Below are 27754 nucleotides of genomic sequence, written 5' to 3'. Positions count from 1 at the left end.
GCCTGGCGTGCTATGGACCATGGGGTCACAAAGAGTCAGGCACGACTTAATGACTGAACAACAACAAAATTCACATAAAAAGAATGATAAAAGGGTCATCATTTGCTGCAGCAGTGACACATTCTGGCCAGAGAACAGCAGAGTCCTTTTTATGGTAACAGTGACTCGCTGTGATTAAAAGCTAACACAAATTAAACAAAATACAGAATTACGTGAGGGAATTCTGTCCCACACCATGCTCTAACAGTGTGCTGGAGGTTCACTTGTGGTTAAACAACTGAACAGCAGGATACATTTCCCATTTAATCACAAGTCTTTCAAACCTCCTTTTTTGAGAGCCAATCCTGTTCTCAAGATCATAGTGTTTATATCTCCCTATCTAGGGAAAAATGGTCGCATACATCAGTTTAGAAATAATAAACTTTTTAATGTATTTTATACATAACACTTGATCTATAAAGGTCATTCTCCAGGAAATACTAGTTAATCTGAATCCATGTTGTTTCTCTTTAATCCCACATATCTGCACGTCAGCCTAACACATACCAAGGTGAGTCTAAACCTCCAGTTTTTTACCTGTTCCCATAGGTTATTGGGAGATGTAAGGCAGCATTTATGCCCATATTCTGTACACAGGGACATTAGGTTACAGCAAGTCAAAAACCAAAATAATGTTAATCTATGAGATCATGTCATCCATAACACGGTGTCCACAGGAATTGTAAATAATAGGATAATAGAATAGTAGGGTTGGAAGGGACCTATAAGACTATCGAGTCCAACTCCCTGCTCAGTTCAGGAATCCAAGGCAAAGCATCCCTGAGAGATGGCTGTTAAGCCTCGTCTTGAATGCCTCCAGTGTAGGAGAACCCACCACCTCCCTAGGTAATTGGTTCTATTGTCCTATTGCTCAAACTGTCAGGAAGTTTTTCCTGATGTTCAGCCGGAATCTGGCTTCCTGTAACTTGTGCCAATTATTCCGTGTCCTGCACCCCGGGATGATCGAGAAGAGATCCTGGCCTTCCTCTCTCTGACAACCTTTCAAGGACTTGAAGAGAGCTATCATCTCTCCCCTCAGTCTTCTCTTCTCAAGGCTAAACATGCTCAGTTCTTTCAGTCTCTCCTCACAGGGCTTTGTTTCCAGGTCCCTGATCATCTCCGTTGCCCTCCTCTGAACGTTTTCCAGTTTGTTCTCGTCCACACTCCTTAAAGTGTGGTGCCCAGAACTGGACACAGTACTCAAGATGAGGCCTAAAGCGCCACAACAGAAAGAAAGAAGGGGCATATAGGATAATGGTTGGCAGCAGATAAGGACAGGGGAACAGGAAGTGGGATTGTGGTATATTTAATACATCTTAAGGGAGCTGTAATGGAACAGTCCAATTTCCCTTCTGATTCTTGTCTGGTGTGGTTCAGTCTCTGCTTTGTCCCATCTCTCTGTGCTGAAATAAGTGGAAGGCTGCATGAGCTGCTCTGCTTAGCTACAAGAAAGTAATGTCTGTTTCTAATAAAAAAGGAAGCAGTTCATCAACCTATTTATCTCTGCCAAGTACTGACCTAAAACCAGAAGTTTTGGGGATATGGATGCCCGAGTAAGTACTTCATTCTTGGAATGGTCAGACAGTAGTGCAGCTAGAATCTCAGAGCTGACATCCAGGCAGCCCGAGGGGACCTCAAATGACCACCTAGAGAATGGTAGGTAATGGGGGCAATGACAAATTGGCCCAGCATCAGCACCTAGGCCAGCATGGCCATGCGGGGGCCGATGATGGTTTCTGCATATATATAGTCAGGGGGCAGCCAGCCAGGCATGTATGTGGTTACAGGTGTGCATTTAATTATTTTCACTTGAAACATATACCGTCCTTTTCTACAACAAAATGGTACATGTTACCAAATCAATGTGTTTAGCATCAAGGCAGCAAAAGCAAACTCCCATTTTATTCCTATACTCATGATGGTGATATAAGTTAAGGAAGTTTAAAATATGAAACTGCATATACCAAGAATATTTCTTTTTTTAAATCAGGGTTGGCAAACAGGTTTTTTTGTTTTGCTCTCACATATCAGGAAAGCAGAAACTGTAAAAGCAAGGGTAAGGGGAGAGAGAAATGCTTGTTGTGTGGTTCACAACTGAAGTAACACACATGGCGCTCTAAAGGGGAGGACCCAATAAGATCATTAGGTCCAAGGTCTAAGGAGCTGAATCACTGTTGTCAGGATCCCATTAGTCCCAGGGTCTAGTGGGCTACACCACTGCTGTCAGGATCCCATCCAACTCAGGCCCTGGAGAGACTTCTTCAGAGGAAGAGGACTGAGTTTCTGCAGAAAACCTCACTCCCATGGAAGACCTGGAGGAACCTTCAACAGACCAAAGGCAGGCTGATGCTTCACCTGGGCCTCCCAACAACCCCTTCAACCCTATCCCGAGCTCCACCTCAACCCCGGACTCTCCTCCGTCATCCCCAAGGTCTCTAGAGCAAAGGTGGCAGCAGGCAAGAGTGGGAAACACAGAATCACCAAAGGAGTGCCCATCTGGCTTCCAGAAGGCTCTATCACCAGGGGTCTACTCAAGAGGAGAGTTCTACACAGGAGAGAGGGTCTACTGGGAGCACGGACACAGCTGTGTGCAATGAGCCAGCACAGGACCAGCACAAAGCCAGCACACTAGCAGAAAGAGGAGCTGCCAGTGTGTATATAAAGTCTCCTATGGAACTTTGCTAGGTTATTGAATTGTTTTTTGTTTTATTTAAATGTACTGATATGTTTTGTAGCAAGCTGCTTCTTCCCTCTGACCTCCAAACGTTATGTATTTTGAGAAGTTAATATTTATTGTGAGTTGCTTTGGACATTGTTTGGAAAAGTGGCATATAAATAAACTAAGCAATTTAAAATTACAGGTCCAGAATTTGCTTGGGCATGGCAGGCTTATTGTATCTACCAAACCTCTTTCTAGCCAGCTGCCTTTGCAGTATGCAAGAACAGGTAACTAGTTTGATAAATCTGCAGATATCTGCTTCTGCAGATACTGCTTGATCTACAACCCTATTCCATCTCTACTTCAGTGAGAGGATACCTTACTTTGTGGCTTCTTCATAGCAGCTCAATTATCAGTTGTTCATGCTCCTCTGCTAAAGAAGGTCCCTGTGTTCGCAGTAGCATGGTATCTTCTCCTCTCAGTCTGGCAACCAAAATTCCTTCGGGGTTCCAGCTTTCTGAATATGCCTTAATGAAGTCTATACTTATTTTTCCTTGCTTGGCTAAAGAACTGTTGTTCTCTTCTTTGTTCTCACATAATCCATGATACTTCAGAGTTTTCTTTTCTTTCTTGTTTAGAGAAATGATAGGCCAAACTGTAGTCACCTTTCTCTCCTGTTTAAGTCATTTTTCTTAAGGTGACAAGAGTTTTAAAAGGCTAAATACCACAGCCGATTTTAGAATGGATACAGATATCTGAGAAAGAACAATGTGTGTGTTAGGTGAATGGCAAGCCTTAAAGAGACAATAAGAGAGAAAGATAATAGAAGGAGTAAATTCCAAAGGGGGACACAGTGTGTGCAAAGTTGGGGACTGGGTGTGGGCAGAGGGAAGAGTTGGGGACAATTTAATACCCAGAATTCAAATTCAGCACGGATAGCGAAAGAAGCACTATCACAGTGATGGAAGGAAGGTCTGGTCTGAATAGCTTCCATGATATAATGGCAGGCCTTTGTATAATAAAAGCATAGCTAGGAATAGGAAGTAATACACTAACAGGGTAATCCTATCCATGTTCACTCAGGAGTAACTCAACATGTTCACTGAGTTCAATGGAGCTTATTCCTAAGTAAATGTGCATAACATTGCAGCCTGAGACTACAACCCTATCTATGCTTACTTGGCAGCAAGTTACACTGAACATACTGGGAATTACTTCCAAGTAAACATGCATAGAACTGAGCTGCAAAACTATATCATGGGATTCATCAGTCCCATAGATGGATCCCTGAAACATTCACCAAATTGAAAAGCTAGCATTGTGCAGAAAAACTCTGTAGTAACACATACAGGATAACATTAGCCCTACGTTTCATCTGCACCAAGAGTATAAGGAGTAACCATACATAGGATTAAGCTGTAAAAGTATGAGTGAAATATTCCCAGTACAAATCTCACCTCAACAACCAAATCACTAGGTCATCTTAGGCAAGCCACCGTTCTCTTGAACTTAATATCTTCTTTCCCAGCCGAATGCTAACAACAACCATGAACTACGTTGTAGGGATACTGTGTGAATGCTTGAAATATCTCTATAAATGCCAAGTATGATTATTACTCATACCCCAAAAGATACTAAATATGGGAGGTGGGAATGGTATAAAGGGGTAAAATAATTGCTGTAGCCTCTTACCAATGTTTAATATGGGGTCAACACCTCATAATGCTTAAAGCAGGCAGGCAAGAAAGAGGAGTGGGATTCTACAACAATATGTAAGAACTCCAGAGTTTATCCAGTTTATTACAGAGATAAACTGATAAGGCAAAGTTGAAGGCTTACGCCTCCATAGAAGACAGGGATCTGGTTGTCAAGAGCTCTTTGTACACAAAGCATAGCAAAAAGCCTTTGTCAGCAGACTGTGGCTTCCATGGGGATGAACATCAGCTTATGTAATGTGACAAATATACAGCTGCTGGTGACGTTAGCAGGGAGCATGAACATGCAGGGAGTGTGAAAAGAGAGCCTAAAAAACAAAGTCCATGACAAAATGCAATAAGACACTACTACATAGCTAGAAATGGCTGGATTCTCAATATAATCATAGTTAATAGGACATGTAGCTGAATGTTTGGGAACTCATCAATTAGGATTCATACATTGTTCTATTGCTTTGCTAACACCACTGGATGTGTTTGCTGACATCACTACATTGTTAGGATGACCTCAGCGTAGCAGGATAGCATAGAGAGGGGCTTACATCTCTGTATACTAGCTTTGCTGAAACTAGTATAAAGGGAACAACTAGCAGAAGGACACCCAAGCAAAAACTATCAAATACAATTAGTTCCAGTCATGTTGATTTAAGACAAGGTGACACTTAGGCTTTCAACAAGAACTCTCTGGTCGGTCGATTCTAGGACTGTCTGCCTGTTCTAGTAGTGAAGCCTTGCCTTGGGCTGACAAAAAAGGTCTGAGTCTTGTTACCCTCTGAAGATCAGACGGACTGGCCATCCCAATTTACCACAAGTGTCAAGTGTGTTTAATGAGTTGTTCTTTTTTGGCAATTATCTCCTACAGCTGGAGCCTTGTGGGAAGATTTATTGTACTGGGACCTCATGGGTGGTTTAGTTGTAGTTGAATAAAACTGAGTTGTATCTTTTCCCTTTTGTGGTCTAAATAATACCTGTTCTCCATTACATGTTCTGTTTAACCCATCAGCTGACCTGTGGCAGTGCTTACAAAGTAAATGCCAGAAATTCACCAAACCATGCTAAATCATACTTCACAGGCATGCTTTAAAAAAAAAAAGAGAGAATGGGGCATTTGGTAACTGGGGTGCATGTTGGTAAAACAATGGGATTTAACATTCAAGGTACAATCCAAATAAAGGAATGTGTGTGTATACTTATGTTCCAAAAGGACTGAAGCCCTCCAATAAATAATTAGACTACAATCCTGTGTTTAGTTAGACTGCTTAGATCCTGTTGACAGCAATGGGAATGTCCATAGCTCAGTGGTAGAACACATGCTTTGTGTAAAAGGTCCCAGGTTCAATCACTGGAGTCTCCAGTTAGGGCAGGGAAAGATTCCTGTCCAAGACCCTGAAAAGCAGCTGCCAGACATGTATGTAGGCCATACCAAACCAGAGGAACAAATGTTCTGACAGAATAAGGCAGTTTCCTATGCTCCTAATGGGACTGAAACTTAACTGTACAGGATTGCAGTCTTGAATCCCATTTATTTCAGCAGAATTTAGGCATCTCCAGTTTTTCACTGGACAATGATTATAAAGGCCAGGGGAGCGGTTAGGGCTGACAACCAATCAAATGATCTTTAGTTGATTCATCATTTGCCTTTAAACCTATTACATTTAGATAAATCTGCTTATTATCAAAACTTCAACATAGGTGAAATCCTGAAAGTAAAAGAACTTAAAATGTTGTTGCTGGTATTGTTTATTTCACTTATTAAAAAAAATAAATATAGATTAAAAAAAAAAAGAACTTAAAATAAACAAAACTATGGTTGGACTCAGACTTACTCAGACTTAAGGCAGACCCATTGAAACCAGTGGGATTTAAGTTAGACTAAAAAAGTAAACTGATGTGTCCTTAATTTGCAGCTTTACTAATTAAGTTACTTTTGATTAATCAAAGTCAATTTCATGGGCTGATTTACCAATTAAATGTTGTAATCTAGTTATTTTTGATCAATTTTAAAATTGTTATTGATAACATCAGGAGTATGTGAGCTAAAAAAATCCTAAAACAAATAAATAAGATTGTTTGACTTGTATTATATATTTTGGCCACAAAAACGTGGGTTTTTATGGCACAAAACTGGGATTATTTTTTCTGGTGTAGGGAATACACAGACTTCTCTAAAAGAATCAAGTTCATTATAAAAATCCAGATGGGTCAAAAAGGCAAGTGGTGCCATGCTCTTCTAAAATGTGTGTGTGGGGGGGAGCCAGAAAGAAGCCTACCAGCTTGACCTTGGAAGGAAAATTAATTTTCCCGCAGGGGCCAAGCAGCTCCTAGTTAAAGTATTCTTGGCATTTAGCCAGTGTTGCATAATCCTCCAGTAGTACCAGAGAGAGTGACCTGAAGAGACAAATAGAGAAAGACACCTTAAAAGCAAGGTGCTTGCTTTGCTGCCAACAAGAACAGGCAGAGCATAAAAAGAAATTTCTCAAGGTCTTATGGAGTCAGTGCCCTCTAGTGAGAGGACAATGTAATGCCAACACAGTAAACCGCATTAGTGGAGAACAATGGACCTTTGTCACACCGAGCTCTGCCTCAGAGATGGCAGTTACCTAAGATTTCTGCAGGATACGGTCAATAGAAATCAAATTCCATCAAGATTTAGCTGCCAGCACACATGACCCAGCTCTTCACAGTTCTCCTTGCCTCAGAGGCAATATTGTCAAATACATTAAAACAGAAATTCTCTATGTGCTCCAGTGACCCTTTCCTTCCTGAGAGTGCTTTGTAGTCATTGAGATCTTGGTAGAACTCTGTAGACTAGGAAAAATAAACGTAACCTGCCTCAAACAATGTTATTCAGCCAAAGTTGAGGCTGCACCATAAGAACTGCATTGTCAAATAAGACTAAAGAGACATCTAGTCAAGTGCTCTGTCTCTAATGGGCTGCATTAATAGAAGCATAGCTTCCAAATCCCGGGAAGTACTAGTTCCCCTCTACTCAGCACTGGTTAGGCCTCATCTGGAGTACTGTGTCCAGTTCTGGGGGCACCACACTTTAAGAAGGATGCAGACAAGCTGGAGAGGGTTCAGAGGAGGGCAACAAAGGTGATCAGGGGACTGGAAACAAAGCCCTATGAAGAGAGACTGAAAGAACTGGGCATGTTTAGCCTTGAGAAGAAAAGACTGAGTGGACATATGATAGAGCTCTTCGAGTACTTGAAAGGTTGTCAAAGGGAGGAAGGTCAGGATCTCTTCTCTATCATCCCAGAATGCAGGACACAGAATAATGGGCTCAAGTTACAGGAAGCCAGATTCCTGCTGAACATCAGGAAAAACTTCCTGACTGTTAGAGCAATATGACAACGGAACCAATTACCTGGGGAGGTGGTGGGCTCTCCCACACTGGAGGCATTCAAGATGAGGCTGGACAGCCTAATGTCAGGGATGCTCCGACTTGGATTCCTGCATTGAGCAGGGGGTTGGACTTGATGGTCTCATAGGCCCTTCCAACCTACTATTCTATGATTCTGTGATAATGATGGCCAGCCAGGTGCTCCAAGGAAACTCACCACACAAGTAGGGTAGGATGGCAATAGCAATCCCCAATAACTCCATCTCCCTATGAAAGATCTAATCCATTTTTAAAGCTCCTAGTGTTGGGGCCATCAAAGCATCTTGTGGCAGAGATGACCACCATAGATTAATTATGCATTGCATGGACAACATCATCCATTGGTCTAATTCCAATCAAGATAATTTGATGGCCTCAGAATTCTAGCATTTTAGAAGCATGTACATCATAACAGGAAGGCCTGGCGTGCTATGGTCCATGGGGTCACGAAGAGTCGGACATGACTGAACGACTGAACAACAACAACAACAACAACAACATCATAAGAATCATCATAATTTTCAAAATGAATCACAGACATTGCTAAGACATCATTACTGATATTCACCTTTTTTTTTTTGCAGCAAACTAGGACCAGATATAATGGGGAGGGGAATGTCCAAGAATTAATTTAGCCGCAACATTCTTGTGCCATGACTTGTAGATACATCATCCTTCTTGCTTTAGATTACGGTTATAGCTTCCTTTGCTCAGTGTGTCCAAGAAAGTGCTTGGTTTGCCTGACCTGTTACTTGAACAATGACACTGATCATTAAATATCTTCCTATAGATAACATTATTCCAACTGATATTACCTCAGGCCCAGCTCATTCACTTGAGCTTTATTACAAGCATCCTTTACAGCAAGGGAATTAGCTGCAGGGTTGTGTAGTTCTTTTGATCACACGGGACTTATTTTTTCAAACTGCAATTGTCTTGAGCAATATAAGGTGTTCACTAAACTAATCTCCATTACTCTTTGCATTGCTGTTGTTATTGGTACTTTTTCTGCTGTAAGCACACAAACAACTTTTCTGTCTGAGAGGGCTCAATCAGAAGCAGTCTTCATGGAGCTTTAAGTTAACGTTAAGTGAAATCATGACTCCGGAGGCTTCTGTTATTCTACTCGATGTATTCTCAGCATTTGCTCTGATACTTATCAAAATATGTAAAACATTGAAAGCTAATGAAATAAAGGACATCTGACTTAAATCTTGGGCATGATGGGTCCTTTACAATGGGGGGGAGGTAGATCTGGATCTACTGGGAGATCTCTAAATGATCAGCAGTAGATACGGAAGGATTTGACTCCCCAATGTTTTTACAATAGCAGAAATAAAACGACTTTCCTTCTTCCCTAAATTATATTGATGAAATAAAGAAAGCTTGGGATAACCAGCAGTGGATTTTTGTGTGGAAGGACTGTGAGCCCCATTCTTTTCTGGTACTCCAAAAAAATTCCTGGGTTTATAATTCTTAAATTCTAAGTGAATTCTTTAATTCTCCTTAGCACCCTGCACCAGTTAGGAAAAACAAAGTAGTTCCTGCTATCCTGAAGCCTTTCCAACCCTGCTTCCAGTCCCTATGGAACTACAATTTTTTTCTTCCCTGCCTTCATTGTTTAGGAGTAATTTTCCTTGAAATTAATGAGAAAATGTGAATATATTCCTAGGATCTATTTGCTTTCTTATTCTATATTACTAAATTTGCATTCTTCTTTCAGAGAGAGAGAGAGTTGTTTAAATATATTATCGTCATTCACTGGAAAGATGCTTATCATTCCAATCTTGTGTGCTAAACAGAGAATCTACCCAACCTGTTTCGTTACTCTCTTGCTTGCCAACAATATCATTTTAAAGAACTACATAAAGTTGATTTATTTAGTAACATTATGGTTTGTGAGTGTCATACACTTATTATTCTCTTACAATACTATAAAAGCTACTAACAATTCAGGAATTTTGTTAACAGTTTTTCAAATTTTCAAGGGAAAATACCTGCACTTTCTGTTATAAAGCAATGCTTTCCCAAGGCTTGTCTGTGCATGTGTGTAGGAGCTTCAAATCATTTTTAGATCAATAGTAACAGAAGTTTGTTTCCCCCCACAAGAGTTCAAAATGTAGGTGGGGTATTCAGCCCTTCTCAAAATGAAAAATTCTGGGGCTTTACACTGGCATTTTGTAACAGCTATCATCTATATGTCTTTCACATTTTTAAAAGTAAGTGAATTAACTAATTGAACAACATTAACACTGAATGATTAACGTAACTGAATAGCTATAAGTGAATAACAAGGCAGATATTAATTAATGTGTGTGCTTAATCAGCTAATTTACACACTATTTAGATTTAGGCTCTGCGGTATGGTATGGGAAAACTCTCCTAACCATAAGGACAGTTCAGTAACAGAATGACCTCCTGGCGAGCTTGCATAATTTCCTTCTTTGTGTGGCTTGTTCCATCCACTTTCAAGCTATTGAGGGAGGGAAAAGAGACAGAAATGCCAAACCAGGACATTCTCCACTTCTAGAGGAAGAAAAATTGAATAATCCTGCCCAGGAAGCAATGGTGGCAAATCCATTGCACAAACACATCCACATGGAGTTAGAGCTGTTATTTTTAACACATTGGGATGATTCTCTGTAAACTTGAATCAGCTCTCATTAATGGGTCACCAACAAATCACATAGTCACCAAGTAAAATTGATAAAAATCACTGTATGCTGCCCTTTCCATGCCAAAAGTAAATATGAGAAGCAGCCTTCAGACCATCTTGCTTTGTGCTGTGGTGTTTTATGGCAGACATATACTTAACAGTACATGTTGACTCAGAAGCATGCCCCATGGAGTTCAATAGGAATTATCTCAAGGGAGGTGTGTAAAGAATTGCAGCCTAAAAGGATTTCTTCCTCTTTTAAGCAGCACTGTATTTACTCATATGTTAAAGTGATGCACAAAGAATTTACCACCTTTACTAAATACCTCTTTTTTAGTTCTTAATCCATCTAGTCATTTTTGTAGGTGTTAGATTCAACATGGTTAGGTTAAAATGAAGATGAAAGATGCATGGTTATCCATGTAGACACTTCAGCAATAAAACCCCTCAAACAGTATGTTTTCACTGAAGTATAAAACAAATATAAGGAAGAAAAAACCTGCATCGTGGCAACTTGTTGGTGACAAAGTTCTAAATTATGCATTTAATCTGGGTTCAATTTGAGTGAAGCGCAGGAAGAAAAATGATTACAGAAAGTTACATTTAGAAGAAAAATCTGCTAGCAAACAAAAGTCACTAAAGTGACGTTATCCGGAGAAGAGAAATTTATAAAACAAGATGCTGTCATTTTGATTTGCTCTGGACGAAGATGGAAAACCTACTTTTGCCTCTCCAGTGACATAGAACAGATTCTTCCTGTTGGAATTCTCTTTTACATTTCCAGATATATATTTATATTCTTCAGATGTATCTCTCAAATACCAAGTGTGATCATCAGTCTATGTTTGCAACAAATGCCTTCATCAAGGCAGACAGATTGATGGCACATGCCCTGGGATACGCCAACTTCAGCCAACAGATAGAAGAGCAGCAGCATATACATAGTGTCAGGTTAAGTCCCCTCATAATGAACAGTAAACAGTAACACAGCCGAAGCTAGAAGAAGGAACAGTGCCATGACCAATTCTTTGCAGGGGTTTCCTTCTCCCTCAAGGGATCTAAAAATATTAAGGACAAAAACCAGCCATCTAAATTAATGTTATTGCTGGCTTTTAACAATGCACGGAATGCAGTTATAAACCAGAGCTAAGTGTATTTTGCAGTTCTACATAAGCACTAAACATTTAGTGCTGGTACAAAAATCGGTCTCCTGATATTCTCAGGTTTTGTTCGTTGGGGGGATGTTCATTTCTAGCCCATTTCATTCATTTCTAGCCCATTTGGCTGTGAAGATAAGCTTGAAAGTGTATAGGCAACGCTTAATGAAATCTCTGCTGATAGAGGAAGGGATCAAAGCATGGGGCTTTGACTCCCTGCGAACCTCCTCAACCTTCCTCACAACTACCACTAATAGATAATTTATGCAAAAGCATACTAATCTGTGCAATATTTATTTATTTAAAGCATGTTTTATCTCACCCTCCCAGAATTTCCATGCCGTTATTGTATCATTTAAACAAGTCACACCGCTTCACTTTTCTGGATGCAGGATTTTGATTTGTTTAGTGCAAAGCTGCATTAGAAACCCACCCCCTAATTTCTAGTCCCCAGTGTACAGGAGACATGTACTGCTCTGCCTTTTTTCTTATCATGAAATTGTATATTATTTTGAAATAAAGTTAACAAAATAAAGGCAACAAAAAGAAGAATGTACATAATAATAAAAGTTCCAATAAGATCCAAAGGGACTTCATTCCAAATAATATGGCTACATTCACAGGGTGCAAGTGCTTACCTGATAGACAACTCTTTTTTTCCCATCATCATCCATCTGAGGTAGCGTCAAAGGTCCTGAAACAACCCAGACATCTTCAAATCTTTCAGTCAGTTCCCGGCAATACATTTCTATTCTGTAAATATGCAAAACAGACTGGGTAAACAGATGGGCTGGAATATTGGGGGCAGGGGGATCCCACCTTTCCTAGAACAAAGGAGGAGGACAAGTGGACATTTTGAAGAGGGAGCGGGTATAATATTTTCCAAGCTATGTATATTAAATTAAATACAATGGGTAAACCCATGGCAGAAACTGGTAAACATAAACATTGATTTTTAGCTTATTCCTGTTTGGAGCTTTAGCTCTGCAACACTATCATACATCAAGTCTCCACCTGGTTTCCCTCATTCATAAGAAAATATCTTTGCTCACCCTCAATAGTTAATGACAGTAACCCTTGTCATTCATTTGCAAGTGTCTTCTCATATATGTCAGGCATTGCTCCTTTTGAAAAGCCACTGTGCCACAAAGCATCATGTCAATTGTATTTTTTTCCTGGTAAAGTTGTTTCAAGTACTATTTCACTTTTACTCATCATGAGAGGCAAATTAAAGTGTTTTCTAAGTATTTGCTCAAATGTGTTAGAAACTCAAGTTTTAAAAGTGCAGCCACCACAAGGTGAGAAAAGCTGGTGGAATACACTACTTGTGTACAAGGCCTCCAAATAGCATTTTAAAGAACATCAGTATGGGGCTTCAGCCTCACGAAGCAACCCTGAAATATTCATTTTCCCAGCACAATCATTCCCAAATGGTGCATCAGGTTCGAAAAGGCACATCACAGCACCAGGTAAGTTCAAATAGAGTATTCGTGAATAGACAATCACAGCATTATATAATGGAAATGGCACTTTCTGTTTTATGTTTGCTACATTTCGAGGGGGCTTTGGTGGCCAAGAGCACCTTTCATCAGTTTAGGTTGATATACCAGCCGCTGGCCTATCTGGACAGAGATAGGCTGATGAGTTATCCACACTCTGGTAACATGGCTGGATTATTGCAATGTGTTGTATGTGGGACTACCCTTGAAGACAATTCAGAAATTCAATTAGTTCCAAACAGAGCTGCTAGGTAACTGAGACTGGCCAATATGATCATGGGATGCCAGTGCTTCATCAGCTGCACTGGCTTCCAGTACGTTTCCAAGCCCAATTCAAAAAGTTGGTGTTGACCTTTAAAGCCCTAAATGGACTTAGGTCATCTTTGGAGGCCCTCCTCCAGATGCCTCCACCAAAGGAAGTTAGGCTACAAGAGAGAGGGCTTCCTCAGTTGTAGCACCCCACTTACGGAATGACCTCCCCAAAGAGATTTGCCTGGCGCCTATGTTGTCATCTTTTTGGTGGCAGGCAAAGACCCTTCTTTTCTCCCAGGCATTTTAGAGACCTAGTTGTAGATTTTTATGGCAGTTTTATCTATTTCTGTGCTGTTGGTTGTATTGTATTCTTTTAAATATTCGTATTGTATTATATATTTTAACTGTATGGCATTTTAGTCTTTTAACTGTTTGTAATCTGCCCAGAGAACACTGGTTATTGGGCAGATTAAAATATAATAAAATAAATTAAAATAAATAAGACATTCCTTGATTGCATCATGCTTGTGTTATTGTTTGGTTTGTACCTTGGTGTTTATAACCTGCTGAGCCACTGAAGAAACCAACACCTTACTTGCACCTTTTAGATGCAAGGAGATAGCACTTCATGTGCATCCTAATGGATAGTGGAAACAGTATTTTGCACCTTGCTGAGTGAGCAGAGGTGAGAGTATCTGTTTGCAAGTGGTAGCCAAGGGACCATTCATGGATTCATCTGCATTAGTAGCTACCAAATTAACAGAAACCATTTTCATACTGTTTCCTCTGCTTGAAGCAAGCTAATTCTATTTCTGTGGCAGTGTGTGTCTAATTAATTGAATTTCATTCCATTCATTGGATTTGTATGCTTTAAACTGTTATGCACGATGAGCCTTCAGGAAAAGAGAGATTATAAATCTCAATAAATAAATATTTGAACCCTGCACTAAGCTTAATATGCCTACCACTTGCCCTGGGCAATATTCCTCCCATTGCACAAACACACTGTAGGAGCTTTCTGGCTAGATCACAGTACCAGTAGTGAGTTACTCCCTTTCTCTTAGAAAGAATTATCATACTTATTCTTATTTCTTCTCCTTTAGGTTTTGGTGCTTCACTTCCTATTTTGTAGTTCTCTCCAGTTTGGGCTGGAATATGATTAAGGGTGCAATCCTATGCCAGTTTAGACAGAAAAAAGTCCTACAACTCCCAGCATTCCCTAGCCAGCATGACTGGCTGTGGAATGCTGGGAGTTATAGGACCTTTTTCTATATAAACTTGCACTGGATTGCACCCTTACCTGAATTTTACATTGTACGTAGTTGATCTAGCAACAACCTACCTATTCCAGAATCCAGCATTATTGTCATAGTTCTGAGGTACAATGTTGGACAGATAAAACGTTTCTGCCATGGCTTTCTATATGAAAAACAGAATTGTAATTGAATTTTAGATGGATGCCTAGGCCTACTTAAGCACTTAGTATTAAGCAGAATAAAGTGATCAGAATAACGTTCTCTCACAGAAAACAACCAATAAAAACATTTACACACAGAACAGCAATGCCCTATCATCATTCAATTATATGTTGTATTATATTTCAAGTCTTCAGTCTCATTTCTAAATTACTTACTTCCCTCCTGCTCACTATGAACTAGGTAGAAAAGTTGAAAGATTAGCCCATGACCACAGAGCACTTTGACAGTCCTGTGATGAATTCAGGAATTATGGATTCTATTCTAATCCCATGTTTTTGACTATTACCTTGTTCTGCTGAAAGTCATGGTGCAAATTATTTTCAATATTCCTTCCCCTCCCCTTTAAAGAAACAAGGAGCAAAAAGTTAAGTAGCAGTCCTACTGGTGAGTATTTGTTATCCCCTGCTGGTGCCATATGGCCTCGTGACCAACCACTCCCGATGTAGTCTTCATTCAAGGCAGTGAACATTGGAGGGATGCTAGGATCAGGTCTAAATTTACAATGTTTTCTGTCTGCATTGCCTGAGGAACAAGATAAAGAACAAGATAAAAACATCAGGAAAAACTTCCTGACTGTTAGAGCAATACGACAATGGAACCAATTACCTAGGGAGGTGGTGGGCTCTCCCACACTGGAGGCATTCAAGACAAAGCTGGACAGCCACTTGTCGGGGATGCTTTAACTTGGATTCCTGCATTGAGCAGGGGGTTGGACTCAATGGTCTTGTAGGCCCCTTCCAACCCTACTATTCTATGATTCTATAACAAATAGTTTGATAACTTTTCCATATTAAAAGAACTATACTGAAAGCAACTTTTTAAACTTCAAAATAAAAAAAGGATTCTGGGGCATATTCTACGGTACACACTCAACTCACATGGAGCACTAGCTAGGCTTGTTGGGCCTCATTATTACGCTGTGTAAGATGAGAGTGTACATCCAAGACGTTCATGCAACTTTGAATTTCAGGGAAGATTGGTAGCGGTACTAAACTGTCTTTGAGGAAAGGCTCTCCTCCATTACTGATGTTTCTGAGAAACCTGATATGCTTCTGATGAAGCCCAGGGTTCCCTACAACACAGACTTCGGAGCTGGAGGACTCAATAATTCATCTCAAGCCTTTCAAAATACTTAAAAGAGCCTAGGCTTAAAGTATCAATGTCCTAGCTGCACTGCCATGAATATACAGCTTACAATTCCATAGTTTCTTTCACATTTGATTGCATTTCAGAATCCTGTATCTAAATCACACTAGGCTGCTTATGTTGCAATGCTCAGTGTGCAAATGTTTATTGCCTCATATTTTAAGAACGTGAGACTTAGGGCACAATCCTATGGCCGGTAGACAGAGGCTAGATGGCCATAGGATTGGTTGCTTTCCGGGAACTGACCTCAGAGCCCATGCTCCAAGGTCAGTTCCTGGAAAACCACCTCCCCGCCCCCTCCCCTGCCACCTTGTAGATCGTGCCAATTGCCCACGCAGCACAGAGCGGGGCAAACGGGGGTGTTCCAGGGGTGGGGAGGGGAGTGTGGAAGTGCCGGTATGATGGTTCCTATGCATCGTCCGTCCTCTCCCCCCACCCACTCTGAAGTCCTGCAGCTAGACAGCCGAAATCGGCCATCTGGCTGCGAGTGCTGGGCAGGCAGAGTGCAGAGGAGAAGATCCCCTCCATGCTCCATCCGCCCTGCATTGGATAGGTGGTTGCCTCCGAGTTCGGAGGCGACTGCCTATCCCCATAGGACTGCTCCCTCCCAAGGTGATCCTTAATTCCTGCTATGCTGTTTTACTAGTAGACTGTGGCACTGTACTGGTGTAGCAGGACACCCAGGTAGCTGCACCCTTAGAACCTAAGGACAATGCTAGTACACAACGCAAATGCAGTAGTGCAAGACCTTGCATGAATCAGATGTGAACAGCAGGAGGCATGGCAAGGATGTGGTGACATTAAATGCATCCTAAACAGACCAACAGAATTCCTTTTAGTGTTGCAATGTGGGAACCACAAAAGATGTTATTAATAAAATATCAGGAGTTTCAAGTGACAACACCCATAGCTCAAACAGAGCTGAGCACGCAGGAGACAATGCTATGGGCCAAACTACTCAGTTGCTCAGGGCCAAACTACACAGTACACACACATGTGTGTTAATTGTAGCCCAACACCCCCATGTTTTAAATAAAAACATGCTTTGGGAAGAGGAGATTAGGAGCAAAGAAGTGGTGGGTGGAGAAAAAGTTAAATGACCCCGTGACGTATTACCCTTCCCCAACCTGTGATTATTATAACATTACCACTCCTCATAAATATTTTGACAACACCAAGTACTGATTCTAGCTCCAGAATTTCAGTACTTCTATATTCTCTCAACTTCTTCCTTGATGTAATACCTTAGAGCAAGTACATGTGGAAGGAATACATCAACTATAACCCCGGCAACCACATTATTAGGATGCTGCCACCACCCTCCTCCTCACGAGGAGAGTATCTTCAATTTCTGTGTGCGTGTTGATTCCTAGACTTTGGCCTATTTCTAACCCTTTTACTGATAACAAATGAAACCAAGAATGGCATAGTTTAAAATAATAAATTTAAATTAAACTTTATTTACACAATATAAGATGTTTCAATGTAGTTTGAGTTTTATGTGGCAAAATTCTTGTTTCATGTCTTTATTAATTCCTTACCTACTCTACCCTTTCTAATAATATTACATCAAAATAATAAATACACCTCCTTCCACCGCCCAGGGAAATCTAACCACCCCAAACCTAGAGCCCAGTGCCCTAATCCCACCCCTCAGAAAGCCAAACCTTATCTCCCCCTATAAAGAGGTGCCTGTTATTCCCTCTCTCTCTCTCAAATGAAAAAGCCACAGCCAGTCTGGAGACACCATTTAAATCTGAACATTCTACCGCCCCCCTCCCCGCTCCTTACCATAGCCTTTATGAGAAAGGATGTGTTGGAACACATCAAGCAAGCAAACATGAAAATATACAATTAAACAACAAAATACCATTTCGTCACAACCCCTCCTCATGGCTTCTCCACTTTTAGGGCATAATCCTATGGGGACAGTTGGCTGCCTTCAAACTCAGAGGCAGCTGACTATCCAATGCAGGGCCGGTGGAGCATGGAGGGGATCCTCTCCTCTCCTCTGCGCTCTGGCTGCCCTGCATTTGCGGCTAGATGGCCGATTTCAGCTATCTAGCAGTGGGGGGGGCAGGGGGGAGGCCAGATGGCGCATAGAAAGCGTTGCAACAGTGCTTCTGTGGTCTCCTCCCCTCCCTGCCCCCAGGAATGCCCCCTTTTCGACCACTCCATGCTGCTCTTACGAGTGCAGAACTGGGGAAGAACTGCACTGCCTGCGAGACAACAGGGGAGGTAGCAGGGAGCACAGTTTCTGGGAACCAAGCTCGGAGCCCTGGCTCCAAGCTTGGTTCCCAGAAACTGAAAAATCCTATGGCTGTCTAGATGCTGTCTAGCAGCCATAGGACTATGCCCTTAATCACCCCAACCCAGAGCAGCTTTTCCATGCAACACACGTAGTTTTGCATGTAATGTGCAGTCTGGCACTCACACTGATGTCATCAGGTATTACTGCATCGACCTCCAAATGTTCAAAGGCCACACAGGGAAGAAGAAAGGACAGCAAGCGAGAAGTTCATTAAAAAAAAAAGGCCTCATGGACTGAATGGTAGGTTGCTGCAGTCCAGATCGACAATAAACACTATTAGCAAGTAGGTATCACTTGTTTGGCCTAAGATGCCTATTAGCCTGCATTAGGACAAGTGGTGATGTAGCAATACATCTCTGTAGGAATCTATAGGATAGCCTCTTAAATTCTACAGACATCCACTGGCTGTCCTGTGCTCGCCCTGCCAGTTCAGAGCCTCATCACAGATGAAAATGAGATTTCTTAACACAGAGATACCTCTTCATGATCTACAAATTTGGGCTGGACCTGGTAGCCAACCACTCTGTGCAGTAGGAAGTAGGGCTCAGCTTTCTCACATCCTGATCCACAGAGGAAAAATGTATCCCTTCTGTATCCCTGGTGAAACAGTGGATGATAGTGATGGTTGGTGCATGGGTGCGTGCCTGTATCATTCCCTTTCCATCCAACCCATAGCACTAATGCTGCATCCCTGCATAAGACAGAATGCCATCCTAGTTTGAAAGAGGCCCTCTGCCTCCTTGTTTTGCTGGTAGCTTCAAAAATGGTTACTCCTCTGGTATTCTGGAGGCTTTCCTTGGTGGTTACCAGAATTGAATTTCTGATTGCCACTGCCAACTATGTTTGTGGAAACCTGTGTTTTTAAAAGATTGAGACTGTTATCCATCAAAAGCGTGTGTACAGGGGCACTAAAATTTATTGGCCTGACAAAACAATCTTATGCATATTTCCTCAAAGTTCCACTATGTTCATTGAGGCTTAATCCCAGATAAGTGTGGATAGGATTGCTGCCTGAATAATCACTGCATGACTTGGACAGATCTTCAGGTCTGTTATTCATGCATGACCAGTGAAGTACCTCTAACCCACAAGGAAATTAATTATAATAGCACAGATGCATACAAGAGTTCACTTACCCAAGGTCTTGTGCTTGGAAATATGTTCAATCACCCATCTAGGTACCCGTTTTGCCTGATCATAAGATAGTGCGTGATTGGTGTAATATTTGATCTGGGTTCCAGCTGCAGGAAAGCCATACTTTTTCAACACGGACTCTGTCACAGGTTCCAAGAGGGAAAGAAAGAGAACATCACCCATAGAAGAGCTGACAGAAAATACAATAAATTTCATTAAGAACCACATTTTATGTGCTAGTCCCATTAACAATGGAACACTTCCCCCCAATCTTACAAAACTCTTTATTTAGAATGACTTCTGGTGCAGAGCACCATATCCATGGGTGGTGCTAATAAATAATAATAATGTCTTAATTTGTTGTTCAGATTTACCATGTATCTAAGTTTGTTTTAAAGTCTATTGCTACCAGTCTTAAGCCTTCAGGACAGGGTCAGATATACATCTAAATACATGGAATAATATTCAGATTTCTAGATACCAGCATAAGAGTTTTAGGAACATAGGATGTGCTCAAGAGTGTATGAAAACCATAGAAGATGGGAGGAGAAAAAAGTTAGACTCCTGTGTGTAATAAGGCCATTTTTTTCCTGACATTGCTCTTGTGCTTTTAGTTCAGGAGTAGAAAATGTATGGTGTTCCAGATGTTGGTGGACTGCAACTCCCATCAGCCCTAGTCAGTATAATGAACGGTGTGTACTATCTGTGCCAGGGGCCAAGGATCATGGATTATGGGAATTATTTTTATTTCTTAAATTTAGGCATCGCTTCCCGCTGCAAAAAGCAGTCTCAAAGCAACTCACAAAGACACATACAGAAATCCATAATATAGAAAAAAAACCCAAAACCAATATAAATCATTATCAGCACAATAATGAAAAAATAAACAAATGACATAATCTAAGAACAATACAATACAAAAAGTGTTCATCCACAATACTCAAGTTCCCCCCACCTCCCGGCCACACACACAGTTTAGAATGCACCCCACAAAAGGAGCCCACAACAATTGGGCCATAACTAATGTCCAAATGCCTGTAAAAATAAGTATGTCTTTCCTGGTGCTGATAAGATGATAGTATTGGTGCTAGGCAAGCTTTCTGGGGAACAGCGCTCCATACACATGGGCCTATCACAGAAAAGGCCTGTTCCTGAACTGCCACCCCCAGAGCTTCTCTCGAAGAGGGCACACAGAGAAGGGCCTCTGAAGACAACCTCAGGTACCGGGCAGGTTCATATGGGGAGAGGTGGCTCTTGAGATATTGCGGGCCCGAGCCATGAAGGGCTTTATAGGTTAAAACCAGCACTTTCAATTTGGCCTGGAAACCAGTGCAGATGAGCCAGGACTGGACTTGCAATTCACATCACCTAGTCCCAGTCAACAACCTGACCGCCAAGTTTCCAAAACGTCATCAAAGGCAATACAGCATACAATCCATTGCAGTAATCTAACCCAGATGTTACCTGGGCTACCAGCCAAAGGTGGTAGAAGGCAGTCCCCACCATGAAGGCCACCTGAGTATCCCCAAGCTGTGTAATTGCTCCTTCAGGGGGCGTATAACCCCATTCAGAGCTCGTTGCACTTTCCTCATCCGGAACCACCCAACAGCACAGCCTCAGTCTTGCCTGGATCGTGCCTCCGTTTATTGGGTCTTATCCAGTCCATTACCAAAGCCGGACACCAAAACAAGTTGTAGTCCAAAATATCTGGAGGGCACCAGGTGGCCTACTCCTGTTCTATGCTGACTGGCAGCAGCTCTCCAGGAGATGCCAGGGATTGAATCTCACCATTTTATCCTCACAACAAACCAGCGAGGTAATTAGACTAAAAAGAAGCAATTAGCCCAAAGTCACACAGTGAGCACACATCTGAACCTGCATCTCGCATTTCTTGTCCGACACTCTAACCACTACATAATATTGGCTCACCCAGAGGCAATATGTGTGGTCACAGCTAGAAACAAAATGCTGGACTACATGGACCTTTGGTCTGATATGCCAAGGCAGTTCTTATGCTCTAACGGCAGAGACGCCCTGCCAGATAAAGAGATGGCAACCTTAAGAGATCACCCAAATGCAGAGAATTGGAAAAAGAGTTTGAGGAGAACCCACTTCACTTATCACATAACATTTTAAAAAGTCAGTGTTTTGAAAGTGAAACATGGACAATTCACCGCATAACATAACCTTTCACCCACCACTTCAGATTGATTTTTATGATAGCAGTAATACAAATACACTTAAACTACCATAAAATGAAAAAGATGTCATTGCTAGCAATTAACTACTGGTGTGACAGCGCCAGAGAAAACCACTTTTCCAATACAGTGCTGATTGATTTTCACTGTATGCAGGAAGGAGGAGATGTTATTTTTAATTCAATTTGTATTTAACAATTTATGACTAAACCACAGGTTGATTTGTTTGATTTTTGTGCTATGACAAAATAATTTGTTTGCCGTTCAATAAAAGTAATTTTATTGCACAAACAAAGGCAAATAAGTATTAAAAGTAACTTATTTCAAAACCAATTGTTACAAACAGAACACATAAAAGAAACCTATTCTCTATTCTGTTGCGCATAATCTTTTCAGTGTGTTTTAAAACATAACTAGCATAACTACCATGGGCTTAAAATGCAATATTAATGCAAGATATATTACCAATAGATTTTTGTATTTTCTTTAGAAATTGCTAGCAGAGTTCTAGTGAGTGGTATAGGACAATGACTCTCAGATTTTATCCCCTCCACAGACCACTTGAAAACTGCTGTGATCTCAGCAGACCACTTACTAAACTTTTTTTAATTCTATAAATCAAAGCACATATATAACTCAAATTTTAATAACATGTTTTCTTCAGTGCTGGGATCATCATCAAAATCAGTGGTTTATTATGAAAACCACAGGCTTTAGGCCAGGAGGCTGAGAAGGGTCCCTTTAAATTATACATATGTAGGGGAAAATTATTAGATTGAACTGGTGTCGTACTATGAAAATCAGAGGCCCTCTTCGATAATCCAGCCCTGATCAAAGGTACCTTGATCTCCATCATAAGAAAAAATAAATCAAGTCCAGTGCTAAGCACATATATTCTTGACTGTTCCCCAGGCTTTCTGTGGACCACCTAAATAGAGCTCACGGACCACAGCTTGAGAACCTCTAGTGTTTATGAAGCCGCAGCACTGCTGAAGCTGACCAAGTATGGACCTGATCAGCTGCCTTGATCTCCGGGAGCCCAATATAAGACTGGGTTACATAATTATTTTTTAAAAATTATTAACAGGGATATAAGTTTGAAGAAATGTTAACATTTAATTTACAGTATTAAATGGTTGACCACTATAGAAAACATGATGCTAAACTAGATGAACCTTTGATCTGATTCAGCAGAGCTCTTCTTATAGTCTAATTATATCTGCATAAGATAACCAAGACAGTAAAAGTAAAAACACTCTGAAAAAAAGTGGAGAAAGTCAAACTGTAAGAATAAAAAAATTCTGTTAGTATCAGATACTACTGAATGTTCAGACAAAAGGTTTTACCTGTTAAATGCTAGCAAAATGTGTGCCTGATGTACAGCTATCTTGAGACTGTCCAAAATCAAGCTGATTGTTCCTGAGAAATTTCCTTTTAATTTTTTCAAGATATCAACATATCACAAGAAAATATTCCTCTCCAATCTCACCATCATTTTTGACAGTTTTATGTAACACACACGCATACACATTCTCACACACATATACCCAGCTACCGAGGTGAGAATAGTAAATAGTGGGGCCAAAATGCTAAGAACAGAAAGGAGATCTGTAACATTTCTATACAAAGCTGAAATGTATAAGATGTGCTTTGCATAAAACACCATAAGCTTCCTTGCATTTCACAGCCTTTTGGCCCCACTATTTACTGTTCTCCCCTCTGTACCTGAGCATAAGTGTGTGAGAAAGTGTATTTGTGCACATGTGTGTCCTATGGTTACCGGCAATAAAATTGACAAATCAGTGGTACTATATATGTATGTGGGTGCGCTGGCAAGAGATGAAATCTAGAGAGATGAAATCTTTCAACATGGGGTATCACTTCATGTGTATAGAGACAGAGATTGAGAGAGATGAAATCTTTCAACCAGGGATAAGGCTCCATGCATCTGGCACAGCGCCTTCTAGACCACAAATAAAACTGAGGGTGCAATTCTATGCATGCTTAGCCAGGAAAAAGTCCCACAACTTACAGTATTCCCCAGCCAGCATGGGCGGTTGGGAAATACTGGGAGTTGTAAAACTTTGTTTTTTCGTCAAAGCATGCATGGAATCGCGCCCTGAGTCTTTACACGTTTTCCACAAAAACGTCTTATTTCTGCTTCATTGGCTATGCTAAAGCCTTTGATTGTGTGGATCACAACAAACTCTGGCAAATTCTTAAAGAGATGGGAGTACCAGACCACCTTACCTGTCTCCTGAGAAACCTGTACGAGGGTCAAGAAGCAACAGTAAGAACCAGACATGGAACAACCGAGTGGTTCAAAATTGGGAAAGGAGTATAACAAGGCTGCATATTGTCGCCCTGCTTATTTAACTTATAGGCAGAGTACATCATGAGAAACATCAGGTTGGATGAATCACAGGCTGGAATTAAGATTGCCGGGAGAATTATCAACAACCTCAGATACGCAGATGATACCACCCTAATGGCAGAAAGCGAAGAGGATCTAAAGAGCCTCTTGTTGAGGGTGAAAGAGGAGAGTGCAAAAGCTGGTTTGAAACTCAACATTAAAAAAACGAAGATCATGGCACCTGGCCCCATCACTTCCTGGCATATAGTAGGGAAGAAATGGAAGCAGTGACAGATTTTATTTTCTTGGGCTCCAAGATCACTGCAGACGGTGACTGTAGCCATGAAATTAAAAGACGCTTGCTCCTTGGGAGGAAAGCTATGGCCAACCTAGACAGCATAGTAAGAAGCAGAGACATCATGTTGCTGACAAAGGTTCGTATAATCAAAGCTATGGTTTTCCCAGTAGTAATGTATGGCTGTGAGAGCTGGACTATAAGGAAGGCTGAGCGCCGAAGAATTGATGCCTTCAAACTGTGGTGCTGGAGAAGACTCTTACGAGTCCCCTGGACTGCAAGGAGGTCAAATCAGTCCATCCTAAAGGAAATCGACCCTGAGTGCTCATTGGAAGGACAGATACTGAAGCTGAAGCTCCAATATTTTGGCCACCTAATGCGAAGAGAAAACTCTCTGGAAAAGACCCTGATGCTGGGAAAGACTGAAGGCAAAAGGAGAAGGGGACGGCAGAGGATGAGATGGCTAGATAGCATCCCGATGCAATGAATATGAACTTGAGCACGCTCCGGGAGAGAGCGCAGGACAGGAAGGCCTGGCGTGCTGTGGTCCACGGGGTCACGAAGAGTCGGACACGACTGAACGACTGAACAACAAGGGCGCTCTGATTTCAACGGGGCTCGGGCGCTTTTGCTGTGGAGGGAATAAACCCACGCTGGGCAAACCCCGTGAATTTGTGACGAGCGCTGAGGGCGCCTCATTCCTTCATGAAAGGACGGGCAGAGATCCAGCCCCGCCCCCCCCGCCCCTCCGGCCTTCCCGTCCGCGCCCCCACCCGACCACTCCTGACTGGAAACAAGCGCCGGCGCGGGCCATCCCTTTCGGCCGCTGCGCCTGCGCACTCGCTTCCTTACCCTCCCACTCTGGCGGCGGCGGCGGCGCTTTGAAGGGGGCGGCGGGGCCCTGTCGGGACGGGCGTGGGGCGCGGGGCTCCCTGAGGAGCGTCATGGCGGCCAGCCCTGAGGCTGCGGCGCCCACGGCTGCCCCACACACAAAGCCGCCGAAGAAGCGGCTCCGGGCGAAGCGGGCGCCCCGTGTCTCCGCCATAGCCCGGCTGTGAGGGGAAGGAGGGAGGGCGAAAGGAAAGCGCCTCCCTTCTTCGCCTCAGCCAGCGGCCGCGCAGCTCCCCCCCCCCGCTCTCGCCTCATGCCGCCCTGTGAGGGGAGGGAAAAGCGCGCGGAAGTTAACCGCACCGGTGGGCCTCGCCTTCGTGGCCCTCCTGAAGGGCGTTGATGTCAACCATCTCCACCCTTTTCAGACCCACGTTTAATCCCAAACTACAACATAAGGGCGGCTTTAATTCTTCTTTTGTGTTATCTTAGGACACGATGCTATGTATGTTTAGACAGGGGAGGGGGGAAGTCCTACGCCATCTCCAGCATGCCCCAGCCAGGGCATATACCGCCACGTTTCAAATGATTTCAGGGCGGTGTACGATCACATCAGAACAATGCAGATATGAAACTCCTGGAGCCTTATATCATGGCTGGCTGAGGCATCCAGGGAGCTGTAGGACTTACGTCTGTCTAAACATGCATAGGATTGTGCCCTCAGTCACTGAATTTTGCAGGGAGTCCAGACATCGTCTTCTGTTTGTAGCCCTCCCATGTTTTCCCACCACATCTTCAGTCTTTTTCCTGACCTTAGATAATCCATTAAGGCAAAAAAGACAGAATTGCTGCACAATGCGTTTGGGTTGTTAGCACTAGGAACCCTCTGTTTAGAAACACCCTACAACGTTTTCCAGTTATAACCCTCCCCATTGCTTCTTCCATCTTTTTCCTTTCCACAAAAATCCACTAAAGAGGAAAAGACAGAATAGCTGCACATAGTGCTTTTGGACTGGTAGCACTAGGAACCCTCTGCTTGGAAGCACCCTGTGTGTTTGCTGAAACAGACTGAAACAACTACATTTGTTGTTGTTCAGTCGTTCAGTTGTGTCCGACTCTTCGTGACCCCATGGACCACAGCACGCCAGGCCTTCCTGTCCTCCACTCTCTCCCAGAGCGTGCTCAAGTTCACATTCATTGCATCGGTGATGCTATCTAGCCATCTCATCCTCTGCCGTCCCCTTCTCCTTGTGCCTTCAGTCTTTCCCAGCATCAGGGTCTTTTCCAGAGAGTTTTCTCTTCGCATTAGGAGGCCAAAATATTGGAGCTTCAGCTTCAGTATCTGTCCTTCCAATGAGCACTCAGGGTTGATTTCCTTTAGGATGGACTGATTTGACCTCCTTGCAGTCCAGGGGACTCGTAAGAGTCTTCTCCAGCACCACAGTTCGAAAGCATCAATTCTTCGGTGCTCAGCCTTCCTTATAGTCCAGCTCTCACAGCCATGCATTACTACTGGGAAAACCATAGCTTTGATTAGACGGACCTTTGTCGGCAAGGTGATGTCTCTGCTTCTTACTATGCTGTCTAGGTTTGCCATAGCTTTCTTCCCCAGGAGCAAGCGTCTTTTAATTTCATGGCTAGTCACCGTCTGCAGTGATCTTGGAGCCCAAGAAAGTAAAATCTGTCACTGCTTCCATTTCTTCCCCTTCTATATGCCAGGAAGTGATAGGGCCAGATGCCATGATCTTCGTTTTTTTAATGTTGAGTTTCAAACCAGCTTCTGCACTCTCCTCTTTCACCCTCAACAAGAGGCTCTTTAGATCCTCTTCACTTTCTGCCATTAGGGTGGTATCGTCTGCATATCGGAGGTTGTTGATAATTCTCCCAGCAATCTTAATTCCGACCTGTGATTCATCCAACCCGGCGTTTCTCATGATGTACTCTGCATATAAGTTAAATAAGCAGGGTGACAATATGCAGCCTTGTCGTACTCCTTTCCCAATTTTGAACCACTCGGTTGTTCCATGTCTGGTTCTTACTGTTGCTTCTTGACCCTCGTACAGGTTTCTCAGGAGACAGGTAAGGTGGTCTGGTACTCCCATCACTTTCAGAATTTGCCAGAGTTTGTTGTGATCCACACAATCAAAGGCTTTAGCATAGTCAATGAAGCAGAAATAGACGTTTTTCTGGAATTCTCTTGCTTTCTCCATGATGCAGCGAATGTTGGCGATTTGATCTCTAGTTCCTCTGCCTCTTCGAAACCCAGCTTGTAATTCCGGTAGTTCTCGGTTCGCATACTGCTGAAGCCTAGCTTGTAGGATTTTGAGCATCACCTTGCTGGCATGTGAAATGAGCACAAATGTGCAGTAGTTTGAACACTCTTTGGCGTTGCCCTTCTTTGGAATTGGAATGTAAACTGACCTTTTCCAGTCTTGCGGCCATTGTTGAGTGTGCCAAATTTGGCTGATTCCCAAGATGTCGATGTTCAGTCTTGCCATCTCATGTTTGACCACCTCCAGCTTACCTTGATTCATTGATCTGACATTCCAGGTTCCTAAACAATATTGTTCTTTACAGCATCGGATTTTCTTTTCACCACCAGACATCCACAGCTGAGTGTCCTTTCAGCTTTGGCCCAGCCGCTTCACTCTT

The 27754-nt window shown here is 42.2% G+C and overlaps 1 protein-coding gene across 1 annotated transcript in view; it reads right to left on the bottom strand.

The window, feature by feature from the left end:
- EXOG (exo/endonuclease G) overlaps window positions 1-25393 on the bottom strand; it is a 37028-nt gene extending 11635 nt beyond the window's left edge. Inside the window, exons 1-5 of the mRNA XM_084859392.1 lie at window positions 25127-25393; window positions 19431-19568; window positions 15220-15359; window positions 14702-14778; window positions 12247-12361 (exon numbers count right to left, since the gene is read on the bottom strand). Coding sequence (XP_084715518.1) covers window positions 12247-12361; window positions 14702-14778; window positions 15220-15359; window positions 19431-19568; window positions 25127-25319 — 663 coding nt within the window. The 5' untranslated portion in view covers window positions 25320-25393. The remainder of the gene's footprint in view (window positions 1-12246; window positions 12362-14701; window positions 14779-15219; window positions 15360-19430; window positions 19569-25126) is intronic.
- Window positions 25394-27754: the final 2361 nt, after the last annotated feature.

The sequence above is a fragment of the Heloderma suspectum genome, chromosome 5, assembly GCF_057233095.1.
Source record: "Heloderma suspectum isolate Gila_16-S chromosome 5, 16-S_ref, whole genome shotgun sequence".
Taxonomy (NCBI): Eukaryota; Metazoa; Chordata; class Lepidosauria; order Squamata; family Helodermatidae; genus Heloderma; species Heloderma suspectum.
Note: the sequence above shows the minus strand (reverse complement) of the source record. Positions and strands in the feature narration are given on the sequence as shown.